Source organism: Talpa europaea (assembly GCF_964194135.1).
Source record: "Talpa europaea genome assembly, chromosome: 4".
Lineage (NCBI taxonomy): Eukaryota > Metazoa > Chordata > Mammalia > Eulipotyphla > Talpidae > Talpa > Talpa europaea.
In genome coordinates, this window is record NC_140070.1 from 127,366,113 (window position 1) to 127,389,508 (window position 23,396).

General features: G+C 44.3%; 1 protein-coding gene across 9 annotated transcripts in view; it reads left to right on the forward strand.

The window, feature by feature from the left end:
• TNIK (TRAF2 and NCK interacting kinase) overlaps nucleotides 1-23,396 on the forward strand; it is a gene marked incomplete at both ends in the record, with an annotated part of 390,832 nt that overhangs the window by 291,825 nt on the left and 75,611 nt on the right. For all 9 annotated transcript variants that reach the window (XM_084231409.1, XM_084231410.1, XM_084231414.1 and 6 more), the window contains one exon: nucleotides 3,470-3,674. In XM_084231409.1, the coding sequence (XP_084087535.1) occupies nucleotides 3,470-3,674 (205 nt within the window). The remainder of the gene's footprint in view (nucleotides 1-3,469; nucleotides 3,675-23,396) is intronic.

Sequence of the window (23,396 nt, forward strand, 5' to 3'; positions counted from 1 at the left end):
ATGAACATACTCATTAATTTGGGAAGATTTCTTTAGTCACAATCTCAGGAAAACATGGAAATTAGCATATTCTTTATCTTGTCCCCCAAGATATATGGTCTCCAGTCTTAGGCCTTGTTTCCCACACATGTAACATGTAAGATGGGTATCAGCAATTATCTAGGTAACACAGGACAAAAAGTACCTAAAATTGCAACTTTCTGGAGTACTCGGTGGCATTATGGACTTGAGTTATCCCATTCATTGCCTCATACTTTGGAGAGGTAATGAAGTGGCTCCTGTTCTAGTAGCCACTTTTCTTGTCACATGCTTTTGTATTTTCAATGCAGCCTAATCCAACAGAAAATGATTTCTGGGAAATTACACTCTACAAGTATAGAAACTCTCATTCTCATCCTGTTGTCCCCCAAAATCAGGTGCTACTTATCATCTCTGAGCCTTGAATTTCACTTGCTATTGATTCTGACTTTCTTCTAGTCTTGTTTAAAAATAGTTAAAGCTGATGTGCTTGCACGGCCAGGATTTCCCTTGCTTGAGAGAATTCAAGTGGTTGTAGTATGCTAAGGTAAAGGTGCACAGGCACACACACCAGGGCAGGTACACTGTGCAGGTGAAGTGAGATCTACTGGGGAAAATGCACAGGCAAAAAGTATCTCCAGGGTACACAGTCCCCATCCTTTAGCCATTCAAGGAGCAGGGGCCAAATTCTCTAGGTGAAAAAGCTGTGGTCCTGCAGTGATGATACGGAGCCCTGATCAGGGAAGGGGCCAGCGCAGTCACTGCTGCTGGAAAGAGCTAGTGGGCTTCTTTTCAGAGTGAGTTCAGACCTTTCAAGCTAAGTACCTGTGGAGGGTAGGCCAACCAAGCTCTCTTTCTTTGCCTGCCACAAGGATTCTCAAGGTCAAAGACTGAAGATTCCTACCTTCTCTCTGATATTTAACGTGTTAGTCTGCCCCCAGGATAGCTACTTAAAAGAGCTTATTGTTAGTGACATGTTAAGTGAACATGGGTATAAGACAAAGGACCAAATGCCTTGCTTTCATAGCAGATGTACACGATTTGTCCAAAGCTCCCTCAAATGGTCATGTCAACCTGTCTGATCATCTCCAGAGAACCCCATCTTCACCAACACATGCTGAACTGTCTGTTAGAAGTCACTGGAATGACCTTACCATGCCTTGACACTACTATAATTGCAACTTGTCATTTATATCAGTTTCTGAGTCCTGTTTTATGCACTCATCTAATTAATCTTCATGAAATCCTGAAAAATAGAAAGGGACAATGCTTATCTCGTTTTAGAAACGAGGTAACAGCCCAAGGGGGGCAACCAGGTCACGCACCGAGTTAATGATTGAGTCACTAATACAGCTCAGATCACCTGACATAGATTCAACATCAATTAATATTAATGGAGCATCCTTGTGTGCAAGGGAGGCAGGGATCCCCAAGCTCTGCCGCCTTTGCACAGAACATGTGGTCTGTGTAGATAAGCACTGTCATTAGGGGCTTGTTTTAAAGTTCTACACAAAAAGCAGTAGGTTTTTGAGGAGGCTTATTTGTAAAATGCCCTCACTATCTGTCTGAAGTCAGGAAGAAAGCCTTTCTATGTAGCTTGTGGTGGTATCTCACAGACAATAACCGCACTCCAGATAGAATGGTCCCCTCGTCAATGGCCACCAAACCTGCCACCCCTCAACGGGCCCCACCCCAGTTCTCATCAGCACCACTGCCCGGGAGCCAGAGCAAAACCTGCAAGTCATCCCTCACTCTGCACATTATTAGATCCATCAACAGGCTTTTGTGGCTCTATCCCCATTTAATGAATAATGTAATTCACCCTCCCGGCCTCCTCCCCCTTACATCCCTCCCTGGTTAAAATCTCTACCCAGAGCTCCTGCAATGCAGCCCAACGGGTGGCCTTACTTGCCCTCATCCTGCCTGCAGACCATCATCTATTTAAACAACTCCGATCAGGTTGCTGTCCGGCTTCTTTCCAGGCATAGCCACATGCTTCACCCCGTCTGCCCTATCTTTGACCTCCTCTTGGTCCACGCTTCCTCTCCTGCACTCTGCCCTGAAAGTCCAGCCACACTTTAGCGCCTTCAAGAGGCCACACCTGTTATCACTACAGGCCTGTAACTTTGCTTTTCCTCCTGCCCCAAAGCTTCTCCGCCACCTCTTGTGTGACTGACTCTTCATCCTTAAGAATTTTATCTTAACTGTCACCTTGTCAAAGAGGTCATCTCTGATTAGCTATAGCAGAACCCAAAGCCCTCACCTCAGCACATCCACGGAGCCTATACTGAAACTATCATGTGTAACTATCTTTCTGTCCAATTACTGGCTGTCTGCCTCGCCCACAAGAAAATAATGCTAGAGAGAGAATTTCTTCAGCTGTTTATTTAGCTGTTGCCAAATCTGCTAGAGCTGCACACAGTGCCTGCTACATAGTAGGTGCTTAATAATTATTTATTGGAGTTGATTCCAAGAGGCAGCTAGAAAAGACTAAAAAGGGTAGGTTTGTATGAATCGAGGAGCACATTTCCCACCCCCCTGTGAAGCTGCTGTGCACCAGCCAGTAAGTGTCACCTCATGTCCCCAGGCAATGAGGCTGGACTGGGACAGTGCTAGACAGCCCGTGAGGAAGGTGGATTGTATTTATAGTGTGTGCTTTCCCCATGATCTTCCTGTCTCACACACACACACTCACACATACACGTGCACAATCGTCATTCACGAATGAGAAACTGAGGTTCATGGTGCTTCTGTGGAACCTAGGCGTCAGTGAGCTGGGTTGAAGTCCCACAGGGATATTCTGTGGCCAGAAATGAACCATTTAACTTCTCTTTTATGGTGGTGCAGTGAGATAAGCCCCTAGTTCTTGGATTGGCAAGTAGCTCTGTCAGCCATGTCTCAGGCACTTTCCGTCCCTGTCATTGTGTCTGCCCGTGAGCAGCCCGCCCTTTGCCTCATAGAGCCAGTAGGAGGAGTCAAGAAGGATGTGTGAGAGATGGATCTTCTGAGTAGAGCAGGCTCCCTGACTGCTCCTGATTGTTCTTGTTTCTTTGCTGCTTTGTCCCCACCTTTCTTAAGCATGAAAATAAGCTAATCTGAGGTTCAGGATTTGCTCACTCACTAAAGCCTGTGAAACAAATCTTTGCGCTGCCACATGGTAAAGAGTGCAGCGGATGATCGTGGACAGGGAGATGGCCCTGCTAGAGATGGGGACAGTCTTTGTATTCAGCAGGTACCCAGAAAGGGCATCTGGACATGAGTCCCTTCCCTTAACCCAGTTTCTTTTGGGGTGGAGTGTTGAATAATGTAACAATGTAACAGAGGATCCAAGCACCTGTGCTGGAACCTGTGGCTTCTTGTGAGGATGAGTTATTCCTGCTCACCTCCCCCCCACTCAGGTAGCCATGGCCTGGGCCCATACAAGATCCTCATCTCTCTCTCCTGCCTGCAGCTCCATTCTGAACCTGCCAGGGGAGTCTACCCTGCGGCGAGACTTCCTGAGGCTCCAGCTGGCCAACAAGGAGCGCTCTGAAGCCCTGCGGAGGCAGCAGCTGGAGCAGCAGCAGAGGGAGAATGAGGAGCACAAGAGGCAGCTGCTGGCCGAGCGCCAGAAGCGCATAGAGGAGCAGAAGGAGCAGCGCCGGCGCTTGGAGGAGGTGAGAACCTGCTTGGGCCACCTGTGCACCCACATCTGGTGGCTGGGTGACTTCCTGAGGTTGGGGCCACGGCCACTTGGCCCCCACACTCTTTAACTGCAAAGATGGATGAGGCTCAAATGCTCTTATAAACAAAGGACTTCCCTGGCCTGACTGTGAGAGGGTCATTCCAGAGCAGCAAGAAAAAGCCTGCTCCTTTGCACAACTTGCTCAGATGTTACTTTCTCAGTGAGGTCACCTTGACCACCTTATATAAAATCATACCTATCCCTTTTCTACTTTATTATTTTTACACGGCTCTTAATAAATTCAAACACGCTCTATGCTCTCTGTCTCTCTCTCCCCTGGAATGGAAGCTCCTTGAGGACAAGGGATTTTGTCTCTTTTATCCTTGAGGTATCCCTAGCGCCTGTAATAATACAGAGCAGAAGATGGCAGGTGCCTCATAATGTTTGTGTAATTGACACCGACCGCTATAAAATCAACTCCTGGTTCAAGTCAAATTCACTAGAACATCTGTGCTTGAAACAGGAAGGGTTTATTGCAATGAACAAACAAGATGGAAGGGAAAAAAGCAATCAAAAGTGCCTTCCCAATTAAGAAAGGAAATGAGGTTATATAGGTTTTGAGGAATGGGGTTGAGTGAAAAGGAGTCAAATTTTATTTTTCAAAAAACAGCTTGGAAGCAAAAAGATATGGACTTGTCTAAAACTCACTGGCTATTCCCCAGGCAGTTTATGTATCTGCAGAAAATTGAAGAGATTATTTTTCTTTGGATAATTGAAGTTTGGGACTTCTTTTGGTGGACCCTCTAATTCTGGGTCCCTGCGCCTGCAGACTCCCCAACCCACCCCCCCCACCCCCCACCCCCGTCTACAGCTCAGCTCAAAGTTGTCTACGTTTACTTCTCAGGATGTCAGATAAACTGTGTCTGTAAAGACAAACTTCCAAGAGAAAAGTTTAGATAAGTTGGTTTTTTTCTTTTGTGCTTTCTGGATCTGAAAGTAATTTAACCCTTTATGCTTATTTTCAGAATGAATGGCTTAATATACAGTGAATGAATCAATGATTGAGAGGTGAAATAAGGTGTTAACTAGACCACAGTGAATGGGCAGATAAGGGAAATACCCAGTGTGGAAAAATGCTTAAGAGGTACTCCTTTGAGACACTGAGGCCCAGGGAAAGCATTTCACAGGTCCCTACCCCACACACCCTCTGGTATCTAGGGCCTGTCCTCCAGCTTTCGGCCAGATGTTGCCTTTCCAGCCAGCATTCTTGTCATCTGTGTGGGAAACACACACCAGCCATGTTCCTGCATGGCTTATCTGGGGCAAGGCTCTTACTCTGTGATCTTAAAGACATTTATTCAAGCCTCCTTTACAGAACTTTGCTCCAAACTGCCTTCCTCTGCCAGATAAATCAAAGGCTCCAGACAATTAGGAAACTGAGGGAGCATAGCTGCTAGGGAAGTTGGATGACTGCGCAGTAATAGGGCAGTAATTTTACCGCTCTCCCAAACACCATCTTGCCCCTCATTAACAGTTTATAGCAATTCGCTTGCTTTGTGAGGTGGTCACTTTGGCTAGAGGGGGTGAATTGTAGGCACCAGGCTTTTGAAATGATCCATCCTGATTTAAATCAGTGATGGCCTCAGTTCCAGTTTGCCATAAATCCCATCCACCTCATTGTGTGCATGGAATATTACTGTGCAGGCCGACAACACTAATACACAGCAGTTGCCATCACTGAACAACTCTCTCTGCTAAGTGCCAGGTGGGGTGCTTTGCATATATCCATGGTCTGCCATGCAAAGTATAAATAATTTTTTTTTTAAGATTTATTTATTCGTACAAGATCTGGGGGGCGTAAGAGGCGCGGAGGTGGGGGTGAGAGAATTCACCAGAGACAGAGCAGGAGAAACAGTCAGACAAACCAAAGTACACTGCCGAAGGAAGCAACAGGCGAGGCAGGAGAGGTCTGCTGCACCATGTGGGTTGCTCCCTGGCTGGCCGGGAATTGAACCTGCACTGCGGAGGCTGTGGACAGCTTCACAGCACTGTGCTCAACTCGCTGCGCCACCAGGGAAACCCCTGTACAAATAATTTTGATCTGACACAGAGGAAACTGAGTTCAGGGAGGGGATGTGATGGGTCATCAGTCTCAGAGCTGATAAATGCAAAGCCAGGTCTCCTCCTCCCAATGTCCACACCAACGCTGAGACAGGAAGTATAGATACGTAATCAGAGCCTTGAATGATTCTTAAAACTGAACCTTGGTGCTTCTGCAAGGAGCAATAGACAGATGGCGCATTTTCCAATCTAAATCTACAGTACAGTTGGTGTGAGGATTGCTTGGCATTTGAGACGTTTGAAGTTCACCTCCCATCTTCTAGTCTAAGGAGTACTCTGTAATAGACAGAGACTCTAGTGCAATGAGGCAGAAGCTGTCCGAAGTGCTGGTGAGGCCTGGTGAAGGGGTGTGTGTGTCAATTAGGCGGTGGTCAGGGGTGAAGCACGGATCGCAGTCATGCAGGTGCCTGCCCTCTGCCAGCTCTCATTGGCACAAGTGGAAATTCTCAGTCAGGACCTTGCACCTGAGCTTTAGTGTCATCTCCTTCAGCCCTTCTGAGCTGGTTGGGGCCTTTGGTATTGGTCCCAGCCAGGGTACCCATTTCCACCAGGCTCTTGGGTCTTATGAAGGTCTTTGTTGTTTGCTTCCAAGGCTTACCCTTTAGACCTCAGATCAAAACTCTACCAAGATAATCAGCACTCTCTCAGGCTCTGCCCCAGAATCCTGTCTTTCCTGGCTTGTTTTATTCTTACAAAGAGCATTACCCGGCGTCCCTGGTGGCGCAAGGGGTTAAGCACTGCACTATGAAGCAATCTGCAGCCTCTGCAGGACGAGTGTGATCCCCGGCCAGCCAGGGAGAAACCCACATGGCGAGGCAGACCTCTCCTGACTCGCCCGCTGTTCCCCTCAGCAGTATATTTCAGTCAGTCTGCCTGTTCTGTTCCCTACTCTGTCTCTGGTGAATCCTCTCACCCCCACCACACACCTCTGGCCTGTACCCCAGCTCTTGTATGCATAAATAAATAAATCTTTTTTTAAAACTTAAAAAAATAGCATTTCCCAAGGCTGCCACCACCTCTGAACATCATAGCCTGGAAATCTTGACCATTTGCCTTTCCACCTGTCTGGTTAGTCGGTTCTTTGTCTAGTGATTTGCTGCCCTTATTTCAGGCTAAAAGCACTTATCATGCAACCCTAGGAAATCCCCATTGTCATCCCATAAAATATGTAAAATGCTCAAGAATGCAGACAATTATGTACAATACATACACAAAGACATAGAAACTTGTGTGAATTTCCTTCTTTTTAAAAGATTTTAACAAAGAATTGTTCCTAGACATTACATCTCCAACTCATGCATTGTCTTTTCAGAGAATGCATTGTAAATTACTTTGTTTTGTTTGTATTTTTTAGGCTTTCTCCACCATATACCTGTTAGGATTTATTCTAGTTTTATGTTTTCATCAAGTTGCTAGAATAATAATTTCTAACAGTTATGAAGCACTTATCATATGACAGGTAGTCTGAGTAGCATTTGATGTAAATTATCTCATTTAATCCTCAAAATTATCCCCCAGTCTAAACATAATGCAACTGAATCTCAGAGAGGTTAATAACTTACTAAAGGACACACAGCTTGAAAAGAAGCCAGGTTTCAAAGCCAGGGGATCAGATTCCAGAGCCCAAGAGCTATCTGTGCATCAGTCCTGCATCTGCCTTATGTATCGTGTGTTCCTGCTTATCCTTCACCTGACCGCTGCTTCTTGTGGTCTTTTAACCTGAGACTTTAGGGATTCCTGAGCAAGAACCAAAAAGCTGCACCCAGCAGGATCTCATCTTGGAGCTGGGGGATGGCTCTCATGCTCCCAGTAGAGCCAGTGCTGGCACTTCCCTCCTGCCTTTTCATTTCTGGCCTTTATTAGAGACACTTCCTTGAGTGCAAGTCAGAGTTTATACTCAGCGGAGCGGGTTCATCTGCGAGACACATGTTCTATTGATAAGCCCCAGCTTGCTTAGACGGCAACAGCGTGGCCTGCCTGAGCACTGGGGCCCTTTGCTCTGTGCACCAGGGTATGTGAGCCATGACTTCCAGCAGAAGTTGGAATGTCTATGACGACAGGACTTTAAGAGATTATACTGGCTTTATCTTTTGAACCCTTATCTTGTCTCTATTACTCAACAGAGAAGAAAAAAAACACTAAATACTCAGATGGCAATAAAGTCTGAATCCCAAGTAATGACTATCTCTACAGCCAGGGACTCTTTCTCCTTCTCCTACTCCTGCTGGGTCCCATGCATGTCTACTGGCCTGGCCTCAGGGGAGGACTTGTGTTTCTGGCAAAGTACTAGCACAATGTTGTCACAGAAGAGCAGTAAAAGCCCCGTGGGTCTGTCCAGTGGACTTTTGTAGGCATCCCGGGAGATACAGTTCCATTTCCAAATGGGCACCCATCAGTGTCTGTTTGGACTGTGTAGGTTGTAGCCTTTGTTTTTCTCAGTGATCTCAGATGTCACCTCACACCAGAAGTTTCTAAGGAAGCCCTAAATGTGCTTAGCTATTTATGGGTAACCATGTGGATTTGGCTAGTTTCTAAAATAGTATCTGTATATTCTTAGGAGGACTTTGACTAGCAACTGAATAAACTCATTTATCAGCTTCAGGGAAAAAAAAAAACATGGCTTTGGGCCAATGAAAAGGTGGGTACAAGACGCAAAGCTTTTGCCAATGATACAGTAAGTTCATGAACTTGATTCAGTCCAGCTCAGGTGAATGAGTCCATTGATAATGATAAAAAAAAATATAAAGAGGGCCTCTTCTATTTTTATTTAGTTCAATAAACATTCCTATCACTTGGCTGGACAAAGCACAACTTGTTTTAATCTCTGTCACGGAGGTAGGTGCAGGAGTCACAGCCTTGAGGTATCAAGGTGCTAACTGAAGTCACCTTTTCAGGCTAACCGTGGGCAGAAGATTCACAGTAATGCTCAAGAGTTCTGAAGTGATATTAGTGACTTATGTTTTTTTCAGCCTACAGAGAGCCTTTCACAGACCTTCATTTTGAGAAAAATATCTTTACGTTACAGGGATGAATCAAATTAATCCTAGGAGTCCTCCCTGCTCCTGTTGCCTGTGGTGAGGTTTATTCCTCAGAGAACTGGTTAAGTTTTTCCAACCACCAATGTCTCATCTAGTGTCTTTCAAGACTACTGAAACATCACTCAGTTATAAAAACAAAACAGTTGTCACCAAAAGATATTAAGCTCCTTTGGTTGCATGGCCCAAAATGTTTTTTTTAAAGAAATACCACGATTAATCAGTAATAGAGGGGCGCTGTGTGCAAAATGACAACCTGGCATTCTACAAAAGCGAATTCTCTGTAAAAACCTCCAAATTTTTTATGAGTGACTAAGACTTTCAAGGACATTAGACTTGAGCGTTTGTTATTTTTTCAGTATACAATGGAATTAAACCTTTTTTCTCTTCATAAAGACAATCATTCCACAAGTTCAGTAGGTGTCTACCTCCTCTCTGCAGCCATTCTGCGAGACACTGGGAATGCCAGTGTGAGAACTAGACCAATCAGGGAAAGAGGCATGAGGTGAATGACCACCAAAGTTTCCATTGTTAACCACTGCCAGACTGCCATGGCAGAGAGCACATGCCCATGAAGGGAATGCCCCTCAGGACGGGAGCCAAGCTTGGCCTGGAAGCCCCTTGCTTGAAGTCCCACTGAAGGAAGAACAGGAGCACTTGGGAAGGGTAGGCAGGAGATCCAGACACAGCCATGCAGAGCTTCATAGGCCCAGTTGGGAATTTTTCACTTTATTCTAAGAATAGTGGGAAACCAGTGACATGTTTCAACCAAGGAAATGCAATCAGATGTGCATTTTTAAAATGAAACTTGGGCAGCTGCTCAGAAAGCAAGAGTGGATGGGAGAGACAAATTAGTCTAGGCCAGAGAGAGTGATGCTTTCGATGCATGGCAGTGGAGCAGAGATTGAAAAATGTCGAGATGTTGGAGAGAGATTTAGCCTGTAGAGCCTGCAGGCACAGTTGATTTGACATCGTAGAGGAAGGAGAGCAGGTGGTCACAGCAGGGTCAACCTTGGGCTCTGGTTTCAGAGCAGGAGGATAAGTCAGTTTTGGAACATACTAAGTTTAAGATACACATGAAGTGGCCAGTGGTGATGCCAAGGATGTGAAACAGGTACAGCAATGCTACAGAGCATCAAAGGACAGAGGGAGAGGACAGGTCACTGTCTAGGTTCTCATCCATGAGCTCAGTTGCAAGACCTTTCAGGTTCAAAAAACCACAACAATGGGGTTTATTTAACAAACAGGGGAAACGAGTTTCTGTGGCCACAGTGGCCAGCTGTCTCACCCTGGATAGTCTCCACGGTGTCCAGACCCAAACAAGAGGTCACTCATTCAAGATGGTGCTTGTCCCATCAATGAGGACCTGGAGTTCATAGCAAGCAATGGGCTGGGATCCAATTCATGGTGAAAGCTAGAGGTGCTCACAGGTGGGGCTGCTGAGATGACACAGCTTCATCGCACAGCAACATCTTGAGGCTGGGCTGGACAGCAGTGGATACTGGACCAGACAGCAATGGAGACAACAAGCCAGGAGGCAGTGCCAGATGATTAGCAGCAGTGGACAGCTCTCAGAGGTGGCCAGGACATAGAGTGCTGGTCATCAGTCAATAGTGCCAGTCACCACCAGTCACCAGGAGGTAATGTCAGACATACCAGTATTAACAGCTCTTTGTGAGCTGTTGGAATGACCCAATAGCTCTTTCAGGTGATGTCAGAAGCAGGGCTGGGGCCTCCCTGGTTGCGCAGGTGGTGGAGTGCAGTGTTGTGAAGCTGTCCACAGCCTCTGCAGTGCTGGTTCGATCCCCGCCGGCCTCGTAGCAACCCACATGGCAAGCAGGCCTCTCCTGCCTCACCCGCTGCTCCCCTCAGCAGTGTATTTCGTCAGTCTGCCTGTTCTGTTCCCCATTCTGTCTCTAGTGAATCCCCTCACCCTCCTGCACATCTGGACTGTACCCTGGCTCTTGTACAAATAAAATTAAAAAAAAAAAAAAGAAGAAGCAGGGCTGGAGGCAGGTGTAGCAGCCAAGTCTGAGAAAGCCTTCCACTTTTTTTTCTTTCTTTGGAGGCTAGGAACAGAATTCCCTAAGCTGGCTCCTGCCCTGCCTTATATCCTTTTTCAGGGTCCCCCACACTGCAAGCCTGATTGGATGGACCAATTGGACCATTTAGTGTCAATTAGCTCTTTCTTATTTTTCTGCCAAATAATTAACTGATGAGCTGGGCTTGCACCTGGTTGGTTCATTTAGTTCAAAACAGATTGGTCTATTCTATGATCCAGGAGCCTAATATAAAAGGGAAAACCTGATGCCTGCACAGATTCTACCTGCCCTGACCTCAGGGCCAACTCATTGGCTGGAACTGGTCTTTGTACCCTCTACCCCTTCAGCAGGGCCCTGTGTAACAATGTAAAGGTATTGGGGGAGGGAGCGGGAATGGCTGTAGAGCACTCGAACACGGGTCCCAGGTGCTGCAGGCTGGCTCTGCTGGGAGCCCAGCATGCTGGCCTGGGACTCTGTGGGCCTCTCTACTGCTGCCACTGCACACCCAGTGGAACTGCATGCCCTGGGGCCGCCTGGCAGGTGAACCACTACCACTCACCATCACTGCTGACCACTGCATGTAGCCTGAGCCCCTGTGGGGCCGCTGGTGGGAGGCAGTAAAATGCCAGCCACCTGTTGCCACCCACTGCCAGTTGCACTCCTGTGAGCAGCACACTTCTGGGGCCAGAGACAAGAGCCTCAAGGAGAAGGTGGAACACCCCTCTTTCTGAGTTCTACTTGGGAGGGTTACTAACAAAGCTTGTTCCCACCGCCAAAGTTGTTCTCAGGATTAGCCAGGAAAATGGACATGAAAGAACTTTGTCAACAGCCACGAGCTAGACAATGTCACTTTGGGGGCCTCCCTGGTGGCTCAAGGGCTTAAATCTCAGCACTATGAAGCTATTGGCAGCCACTGCAGCACAAATTCAGTCCCCAGCCACGGAGCTGACCCACAAATGGCACAGGAAACCTCTCCTGTCTTGCCCGCTGCTCCCCTCAGCAGTGTATTTCAGTAGATCCTCCTGCTCTGCTCCCCACTCTGTCTCTGGTGACTCCTCTCACCACTACCCCCATACCTCTGGCCTAGACCCCAGCTCTTATACGCATAAATAAATAAAAATAAATCTTTAAAAAAAAGTGACTTTGAAGGACTTGTCAAATCCAGTTTAAATATTGTCACTCTCTTAGATTTATTAAAATAAATGTACCAATAAGTAAGCTTTTATTCATGTTTTGGGAAGAATAATTGTTAAATACTAGGAGGAGTTCACTTATGTTATTAAGGGAAAAAAATGTCAATAGTTTTTAAATGGCTGGCTGGCAGGTTAGTACCGTAGTCCCTCCTTACCTGCTGTGGATACTTTCCAAGAGTCTCAGTGGATGCCTGAAACCTCAGATACTACTGGACCCTGACATACTATGCTTCCCTTCTATATACGTACCTTTGATAAAGTTTAAATCAGATGCAATAAGAGAATAACAGCAACAATAATTACAAAGTACAATTATAATAATATGATGTAGTAAAAGTTATGTGAATGTAGTTTCTCTTCTTTCTCCCTCAAAATATCTTACTGTCCACAATATTTTCAGACTGCAAGTAAGTGAGTCCACAGAAGGGGAAACCACAGATAAGGAGGGACTGATGTCTGAAGGCATAGTACACCATCTTTGAAGCTGTGGAGACCAAGGTTTAATCCTAGCTGTGTGGCTGGGACAGATTACCTACCCTCTCTGTACCTCACCTTCCTAGTATACACAATCAAGATGCTACTTATTTTGCAGGATTGTTGTAAGAAGCCAGTGGACTTGGATACACAGATGGCTTGGCACAGTGCCTGGCACAAGAGTGAATTGACTGTTGGTTGAATATTTTATCGCTGTTTTGAAACTGATGATTTCCAAGTTGTTAGTTCTGTTGCTTTTGTTTCTTTAAGGGTTTTCTGTGTAGATAGTATTTTCCTATTGACTGACTTCCTTCATTCTCTAATGTACCTTCCCTGTTTACTCTAAAACTTGGGATTTCACCCAGTCCATCTGCTATCGATTTAACCAGCAGCCCTGGCCTTGCCAGCACAGGGAGCCGCCCATTCCTCATCCTTCCAGATGCACTTTCTTATAGGATTAACTGCCTCCTTGAAAGTCTGCTCTTCCCAGACAAGTAGCTGAGGACACGTACCTGAAGAATGTCTGCTCTTCAGTGGATTCTCTTACCAGTATTTCTTGCTGTCATTTCCAACACCATATCACCATGATCCATCATTGCCACCAGGTGGTTGCATTGTTTCACCTACCGGTATCCCTCCCCAAAACCCACGAGAATGGAGCGATCTTGTGGATGTCTGAACAGCAAGCATCTGGGCGTCAGGACCCCAGTACCTTAGGTGTGACTCTTTCAGCGAGAATGTGGGAGCCAGGCAGGCAAGGGGATAGTGAATAAATCTGGGGTTTGACTCTGGCTCTGCCACTTCTGGCTTTGGTGATCTGGGGCAGGACATGACTTCGCTAAACCTGAGTTTTCCCTTCCATAAAATAACATAGTTTCAATCATTAATGGAGTTGATAACATACCAAGCACTTACCATAGTATCTGGTACCAAGTAAGTACCTGAAAAAGGTAAAGAGGGGTGCTGCATGGGAAGAGAAACATCTTTGTTCCCCTGGATGTGGGGCTCCTAGTATGCTGCTAGGAGCCCTCTCCTCTCAGGGTGAGGGCTGGCCGTTAAGTTCAGCTGGAGCCTGCTCAGCGGGCAGCTGCAGGACAGGAAATCAGTGTTGCTTTCTTCACCAGCACTGCGGCCCCACCCACTAGACCAGGCTCCCAGGCCCTGAGCAGGAAGAAAGCACCATGAGAAAGAAAAACTCCCCCATCTCAAGTCCTGGAGTGTTAATTCATTGGCACTGCTGAGAAATGTCCTTCAATTCACTTAATCACTAACTGTAGGCATCCTAATGTGCCCTGTGAGTGGCAGCCACCGGTGGGCGCTGAGCCGTCCTTTATTCCTGGATGTGGTTAGCGTCAGCATGAAGACTGAACGCTTTCTAGCTAGTCTTTTGCTCTATTATTTCAATAATGGAACAGAAATTATAAAACAAGTGGGGGCCAGGCTGCCAAGCTGGATGCTCATTGTCCAGGGCAGAGCCTGCCCACGGGCCTCTGACCATGAACTTCAGCTGCCTGCACGTGCATGTAGAAATCATGCTTGTGCTCCAGGAGGCATTGGGGTTTGGCCAGGTATGGAGCCTTGCTGCTCTGTGGATCCTGGAAGGGTTCCTGTTTTTACTCTCTGGCCAGGCTGCAGGAGGCCTGGCTATGTCTGTTTGGTCCCCTGGATCCTGTGATGAGAAGGGTTTCCTGCCATAGTGAAGATATTGGACTGAAATTCCTAGAATGCAGCTTGAGCTACTGATATTTGAAATTCTTCTGCCCAGAACCCTTCCTACACTTCCAAGGAATGGGAGGGACTTGCTAGTATTTTACACTTATTGCATTTCAGCATTCCATACTGGAAAATAACGCAGCATCAGCAGTGCCAAGCTTCAGCATCTAGAGAGCACCTAGACTGCAGGGTGGCTTGTCAGTGACAGCATGCAGTGGTCTTTATGCAGACCTGCCTTCCATGGTCTAGGGACTTCATGGAACCTCTTTTATCCCCTAATCTGCACTTCTTGTATTTCACAATTGTTATTCTTAGTTGTCCTAACCATAGAATAAAATATTTTCACAGAAAGCATTATCTCCTATGATGCTAAAATCAAAGTGTTTTCATTTCATTTTGTTTTCCTTAGTAAAAAGTGTTACAGAATCATAGAGGCTGGAGAGCATAAAGGACATCAAAAGTGACCTAAACCAATTCTGCAATTATAAGTTGCTTTGGCAATAATCTTCAGTCAGAGTCATTTAGCCAGTTTAGCATATACTGTTTATACATTTAGAAGTTTGAGGCAACAACTGTTTTAAAGATTATTTAGGTAATTCCTAATGTTAAAAGCTTCATCCTGTTAGTTATCCTAGTCCTTGTGATATCCTTGCATCAGTACAAATTATGTGAAAGGAAGCTAAAATTGTAGCATTATAAAACTAAAATTTTAGCCTTCTGGGGCCTTAGTCAGCCCCAGAAATGTTAGAAGACAATGAAAATCCTCTTCCTGAAATGTCACCAGCCTCTGCAGTCTTTCTACACAAGATATAATTCAGCTACTTCAGAACACCCCCCCACACACACTCTCTCTCTGGACTTTATATTAAAACTGGTTTATAATGGTCTTATTTTCACAGGACCCAATCTACATGTCTCCCATTGAGACTTTAGAAGAAACTGGGAGTTGCTTCTAACCTTGACTTTGACATGATCCTAAAGAATCATAGGCCTCAGGATGTCCATCAAACCATTCTTGCTCTTCTATGTAATGTCCAGGAAAACCCAGATATCCATTCTTGCTGGAGAAACTACTCCTCAGATAATAAGGAGCTTGTGATTGAGCATCTGTAGAGGAGGCAGGACCCAGATTCTCCAGTGGTCAACTTAGAGTTTCTTTGCTCTGCCTACATGCATAAAGACCAGCTTGGTCACATGTATTCAGATGATGCTTCCCGATCAAAAGTTGACCAGGGAGCTCAAAAGAAGAGCTTCATTTAAACAGTTTTAATTTTCCACGAAAGCTCTGAACAGGTAGATTGCATGGTTTCTCTTTACTAGTGTAAAAGTAGGTATCAAAAGGGAAAAAAATGAGGACTATCTAGCCTGTCTGTCTTCCTCAGTGGTTCACTAATGACTGTTTCTATAAAGAAATGATAGGTAACAAAGTGAAAATAGTAAGAGAGGGGTGGGAGAAACTGCTTGAAACAGCTAAGACTTTGTATGCATAGATGTCTCAACCAGCTTCTTTCGGATCTACTGAGGCAGCCTGGCCAGAACCAGATGCAGGGTGTGTCCTGACTTTGAGCTTACTCATTGTGTGAATGTGGGCAAATTGTTGGGCTGTGGGTGCCTCAGTTTCCTTATCTGTCAAGTGGGGATGATAGCAGTAATATGGGCCTCAATGCATTGCAGAGATAATTGAGTGTATTCTATTTTGCTATTCCGATTACTCTGTCCTGTAGTGGATTCAGAAGTGCCAGGCTGCCCACTATCACTCTTGAGTCCTTCCTATAAAAAAAAGTTAGACATCCTAGTGTTAGTTGTAAGGAATCATACCCTTGTGCTGCAGTGGTTGATTTTTAGTGGTCTTTCCAAAACTGAAACTTTGGAAATGTTAAAACGGGCAGGTAGAATGCCTAGGAACATGAAAACCTCATGTCACAGGGATAGTCCTGTAAAGCTTATACAGAACAGTCTTATGTAAGTCAGGAGCATGTGTAGTATGTGGCTGATTCAAAAGCCCACAGTGGGTCCTTTCATTCTGAGTGTCTTTGAACAGAGATCCCCTGTTTCAAGGGGATGGTTTTGCAATACTTCCCAAGTGTATTGGGAAGATGCCAGATGCCAGATGCTGTCCTGCCTCTGGAGACCGACTTCCCAGTCAAGGGGTCCCAACATATCACTTCCAGGAGGTCACTCAGGGTGAAAGGCAAGTGGAGCTCTTAGGGAACAAAGCATAATTCTATTTTGTCACATATTCATTCTGGAATGTCACATATTTTCTTTGTGATGCAGCACACTCTTCCTGAAAGTGTTAGCATGAATAGATTTGTGAGATCACCTAATCTGCGCCCCTGTGTTGAAGGCTTGAGTCAAGGTGACTTACTCAAGGTCATACAACATTCATTTATTCATTAAATATTTATTGACCCCATGGTCTGCAGTGTTTGTATCAGTGGCAGAACAAAATAAATCTTAATATTTCTGATCCAGTGTTCTTTCCTCTGAGCTCTCTTTCTCCCTTAATAGCCCCCTTCCCTAGCGGCATGTCCTGTTGTAGCTACGGGATATTCTCACATGTGGATGTTACCTCTGACTATGTAAATTGGAAGTGGGGTGTATGTAAAGGTACGCTCAGGATCCTAAATCTCTACACAATGACATCTAGCCTGATTTTCCCAAACCTACCAGAAAATCATGAGAACCAAACTCAAACTCAGCCTGAACATTTGCTAAGTAGAAAAAGCAGCCAAGTACCTTATCTGGCATTTCTTTAGCATGATAAATGTTAACAGGATAGACGGACTATCGTTACTCAGTTCTTTGCACACCTTTGCACACGCACCATACTCCCCACTACATTTCCAATCGCTCTTCTACTCTAGCATGTTGTGGGGGCTGGGGGAGAGAAGGGAACGTAGCAGAAAGAGCATGGAGTCAAACCCATATGGATTGATCCCCAGTACCACTTTCCCAGCTGTGCGACATAGAATAATTTACTTCATACCTCTGAACCTCAATTTGCTTATTATAAAGTAGGAACAATGCTGATAAATCCTTTAGTCACACAGTGAGATTAAGTGAGTTGAAGTGTGTAATCACCCAGCCCAGCAAATGCCTGGTGCTCATAGACAGTACCTAATACAATGATTTGGACTGATTCTACCCTTTTCCTCTAATTTATCATGTAGGCATTGAACATTCCTGAGAGTCTCTAAATACAGGAAATAAATATTTGCTTCATTTATCTCATAGGGCATAGGGCTTTGATTAGAATAATGTATGAGGCTCTAATTAGAATAATCAATGATGAAATACTTCTTTAATAAAAGATTCATTTTTATTTATTTATGCCTGTAAGAACTGGGGTGTAGGCCAGAGGTGGAAGGTGGGTGAGAGGATTCACCAGAGACAGAGTGGGGAGCAGAACAGACAGATCTACTGGAATACACTGCTGAGGGGAGCAGTGAATGAGCCAGAAGAAGTCTGCTGTGCCATGTGGGTAGCTCCCTGGCCAGCGATTGAACTCAGGCCACAGTGGCTGGTGATAGCTTGATAGCACTGAGACATTAACCCCTGCACCACCAGGGAGGCCCTGAAATACTTTTTTAAAAGAAAACCATTTTAGATCGAAGACCTGCAAAAATAAAATATATACAAGAAACATTGGCACTATGTTCCTTTCCATAATAGTAAAGATGTTCTTGGAGACTCAACCCCTTTGGCAAGGGAAATAGAATCATAAGTTAATAATTAGAATTACCTCAAGTCAAATGCTTTAGCACAGCAAAAGAAAATAAAAGATGATTAAAAAGGCATACTGCTAAATGGAAATTAAAATCCATGTGGGTAGCACATGGATTTATAGAATTGAATATAATTTTACGTTCAATATATAATTGAAAAAGAATTAATATCAAGATGTATATAAAGTCCTTGGATGAAGTTTCCCTTTTGGTCCTGGCCAGTTCTGTGTGTGTCACTTTAACTAGTTCTCCAGGCAAAGGGCATGGCAGGAGCAGAGCAAATAGCCCCACGAGACCGTGAAAACAACTTTAACCACATGCTCAGGTGATATAAACAGAGGTGGCATCTTCACAAACAAAGAACAAAACAAAAGACGACAATTTCTCATTTCGTGCTGTTTGGATCTTTCCAATTGAGATTTTTGAGCTTTCAAAGGCTATGGGGGTGGGAAGGCAACATTTGTTTGTAGATATCCTTCTTTATGACTTTGCTTCATTTTAAAAAGCAAATTTAAGGTGGCTTACAAGAATTAATACAGCCACTGAAAATAAAATAAATGAGAAAATAAATTAGAAGAAACTCTAAGGTAGAAGGGAAAAGAAGGTGAGGCCAGGGCAGGGCTGCTTCAGCAAATGCCCACACAGCCTGGTGTTCAGATGAAACTTCCCTCCAGGGACACCAGTGGGGCTCACAGTCCTCGCAGCTAAGAGGCTAACTCCAGTGGTTCCAGATCCATGTTTTCCGTCAGATAAGAGTGAATCCAGTAGTCAAGCAAGCTTTCTTAAGATAATTGAAAACCTGTAACTTGCCTTGTAGTGGTTGAGTAGTGCTGTGTATAATGTCTGACGTGATAATCTGCCATCAGCATAGTTGTTAGCTTTATTCAGCTGTTCTGATCATTAAAATTTATGACCTAACAGTTCATCAAAGTCACTTCTACAAGAGCCAGGGTTCCCAGATGCAGTTCACATCTTACTGCTGGTCCTGAAAAGAACATCTTAAAAAACAGGAGAAACAGATCAACTTCATAGCCTTTCTAATGAACACCTATGGGGATTTTCTTACAACTTTAATAAGAATGAATATTTAAGGGCTAAGGGGCTATTTTCTTGCAAAATTTAAAAAGCCATTTTTTTTCATAGACTATTTGAGACAAATATCTAACATTTGAGTGTCCCCCAAGTTTGGGGGGTCATGCCCTTATTAAAATGAACTAACCAGCTCACATATTTGAAAGTATAGCCTCACAGCCTCCACTGAGAAGTGACCCAAGGGGAATACCCATGGGAGGTTCAAAAGTGTCCTGGAAAGGTTTGATATCATCCCATTTACTTATTTTTGCTTGTATTTCCCATGCTGTTGGGGGTAGAGTCCCCAAAGACATGGCTGCAGCCAGTGGGGTAGAGTGGTTTGCCTATGTTTTCTTCTATGTGTGTTATGGTTTCAGTTCCTACATCCAAGTCTTTTGTTCATTTAGTGGTAAGTTTTGAATATGGTCTGAGATAATGATCTGGTTTCATTCCTTGCCTGTGGCTCTCCAGTTTTCCCCCACACAATTTATTAAAGAAACTTTCCTTTATCTATTTTATACCTTTAGCACCTTTGTCAAAAATTAGCTTTCCATACAAGTATGAATTTTTGGGGGGCTCTCAATTCTCTTCCAATGGTCAGTGTGTCTGTTTTTGTTCCAATGCCATGCTGTTTTTATTACTATATTTTTGTGCCATAATTTAAATTCTGGGAATAGGATGCCTCTATTCTTTGTTGTCAGGATTGCTTTGGCAATTTGGAGGTCTTCCATGTTCAGAAATAATTGCTCCACTCTCTAAAGAATTGCATTGAAATTTTCAAAGAAATTGCATTGAATCTATACATTGCTTTGGATATGATGGTTGTTTTAACAGTGTTAATTCTCCCTATCCATGAACATGAAATATCTCTCCATTTCTTTGTGTCTTCTATTTATTTGAATAGTGTCATAGTTTTCATTGTATAGGTCTTTCACCTCCTCTGTTAAATTGACTCCAAGGTACTTAATTCTTTATGATGCATTGTAAGTGGGATTACTTTCTTGATTTCTTCCTCCTCTAGTTCACTGTTTGCATGTATAATGCAACAGATTTTTGAACATGGATTTTGTATCCTACCATTGAAAACGTTTCTGTGCAGTGAAAGAAACTATTCCCCAAACCCCAAATTTAGAGAAGATCTATCAACAAGAAGATAATATCTGTGAACTACAAGGGTCTCATGCAACTCAATGAGGAAATTTTCAAAAATGAAGAGAAGCCTAAATAAACGCTTCTCCAAAGAAGATAAACAGGGGACCAATCAGAGCTTTGTAAGGGAGTCTGCTTGAGGCCAGGGACTTGGCCTCTTTCTTATATATTTCTTGACGTCCCCTCAAACAGCCCCAAGCTTAGGAGGAGAGAGAGCAAACATTTTTTTGGAAAGGTGTTAACATTCAAACACAGCAGCTGGAAATTGGCACGGTGCCCTGGAAAGGTTGGGAGAGTCATTTATTTTTCCAACCTCACTGCAGGAACCACAGCCCTGGAAGTTGCCTGCCTGCTTCTGCAGCAGCTGATCAGAGTGAGATCATTATTAATTATTAGTCACTTTTGAGTGTCTTTCTCAGAAACTGCAGACCCTCTTGATTTGCAATCAATACTGTGTATACCTTGCTCAGAGACCTAGTGGCACATAATTATGAAACAGTATTGATTCCTGGCAAATGGGTTGAAAATGTATAAATCTGTCACCAAAAAATTCAACTGAATCTTCAAAAGCCTTGATTATTTTTTTCCTCAAAAAGAGACCAATGGTGGGAGTTAAAAAAACTTGAAGTGTTAGCTAAATTAGGGCTATCTCCTGCCAGGAGCCAAATCTGTACACATAATTATTTTATTCTCTGTGCTGGCATCGATTCACTTGAGTTGAGTGTTGGAAATATCTCTGTTTTGGGTCTGTAGTCCAAATTACTCAGTCAGGTCCTTGACAATGTTTTCTACTTGCATCTTCCTGTGTTGTTTTCTATAAAACAGACCCTCACTTGTCTGGAGCTTGACTCACCCCTCAGTTCCAACGTACCCCTGGTCACCTTTCCTAAATCTGCTTTTCTTCCTTTGCATCACACCATCTGTCATCCTTCTTGGCCAGGAACCTCGCTCACCCTCACAAATCCCACAGACACCAAAACCCGCTTATTTAATTTTGACCTAATTCTCATTTCTGCTTCTATGTTGGCATCCACACCAGTCCATTAGAAAGATTGGAAACCTGGATAGTTTTTAGTCTTTCTTCTCTTTGGCTATGTCCATCCTCAGCAGCAATTATGAACAGAGACTCTCCAAACTGCCTTTGAAGATCTTACTTATACCCTATCATTTCCTGCATGGCTTCATAGAATGGACTCGAGCATTTTCATTTTCTGTCTCTTCCCCTCCCATGACTGTTAGCAGACCTCTTGAAAATGCAAGTCTGATCTTGCCATTCAACTGCAGGAAGTCCTCCAGTGATTCCCCAGCACCTAAGATGGGGAAACAACAATCTCAGATGCACACATAAATGTTGCTCTGAAAATGACAGATGTTACATCTCAAAAGATGGACTTCTTCCCAAGCCTTGTCATTTATTGGAAGACAGGAGGTCCTGGAGATGGCAGGAAGGAGCCACATCAGGACGACCTTCTCATTCATGGGCATCTTTGGAGGGGTGAATATCTGTGGATGGGTTAGCTGGGGTGGTGCTGGTGAGTTTGTGTTCTAGAAAGCTGTTCTCCTGCTTTTGCAGAGCTAGCCTCTCAGTGTGAGGCACCTGCCCTTCGAGTTTGAGTACTTGTTTCCTCAGCCAGACAATAAGGTGTCATTGAGAAAGTTACAAGGGAATGGACCCCTGATCTGCCCCCTCCAAACTTCATATTTGATGAAGAAAAAATCCTCATGCCAAGGCAGACCCTGTCACAAAGGGCCTACAGCACTTCTCAAAGGGGCACTGCTGGCATGTGGCACAAGAAAACACTGTGATACATTTTAGTCCTGCACATGTGGGATGTTTATCATCTCCAGCCTGTCTTACTGAATTCCAGTCATGTCTCTCAGGCATTGGGACCCCCAGAAAAAGCCTCACATGCCCCTACCCATTCCGAATGCTCCAGAAACAGAAACACCAGTTCCCGTAACTACTCTTAAGATGTTCTCCCTTGCTGAGAGTATAATGAAGAGCTGGATTAATTGTGATGATGTTCAATCATTCCTCTTTTCTCTTCATTTTCTGTAATGACGGAGTTCTGACTCTGGAGCCACATTGTCTGACTTTGAAAGCAAGCTTCACCACCTGATCCTTGAACATGAGTGTGACCTTGAACAATTTCCTAATCTCTCTGTGCCTCCATTCTGTCATATAAAGTGGGAGTGATAGTAATATCTATATCAGAAGATTTTTGTGAAGATTAACAAAGCTAAAGCATGCAAAGTACTTAGAGGCTTGGCAGTTCCTACTGACCCTCGAACAACTTACGTTTAAACTGGCAGGCCCACTTACATGGATTTCTTCTGTCCCTGGATTGCACATTTACCATTCAACCTACTTGGATGCCAGATGTCAGTTGGTTGCATCCCCCAATGGGGACCCCAAGTATACGGAAGGCTAACTATTAGCTATGCATGTATTTTCATTTGCATGGAGGGACCCCAAAACCCTGTTCCTCAAGAGTCAACTTTATATGCAATAATGATGATGGTTCCTGAGTTTAAGGGTCTTACTTGAATAATAAATTGAAATTGACTCTCAAAAGTGAATATTGCCCAAACTACAGAAACCAGCATGGGGTATCAGAAAGGGGTGGGAGTCAGTTAATTCTGTTCCACCCTCAGCCATAACTTACTATATGGGCTTGAATATGTTGCCTTGCTTCTCTAAGATTTTCTCTTTTTTTTTGGTCTATGAAGTGTTTGCTTTATATGGTGCCCAAAAATTTGAATGACATGAGCATTGTGAATGTGCTTTAAAACCTATAGAATCTTAATAAAAACCTATAGAATCTCATAGGCAGTTTGATGGTATGCAATAAAATAAGTAACCTACCATACATTGGTATTTCCTACCTGATTTGAAAACCACCATAAGCCAATTGAGAAACACATTTAATGGGCACTTCTTGGGAGAAGTAGAAACCTGGAGTGTTCACGTGGTAAGTAGTAGGATGTTCCATATAACACTGAATTGTTCTCCATCACCCCCTCCTTGTCAGTGTGCCGCAGACGGCACAGAAGGGAAAGACCCTTAGGGCATGTAGACCCCATCCTTAAGAGCTCACACCCAGAGTGCTGCAGCACCCCCCCGCGAGTTTGCCCCCACCCCCACGTCCCACCAGTGGCATTGCTGACAGGGACATCTGCTTCTTCTC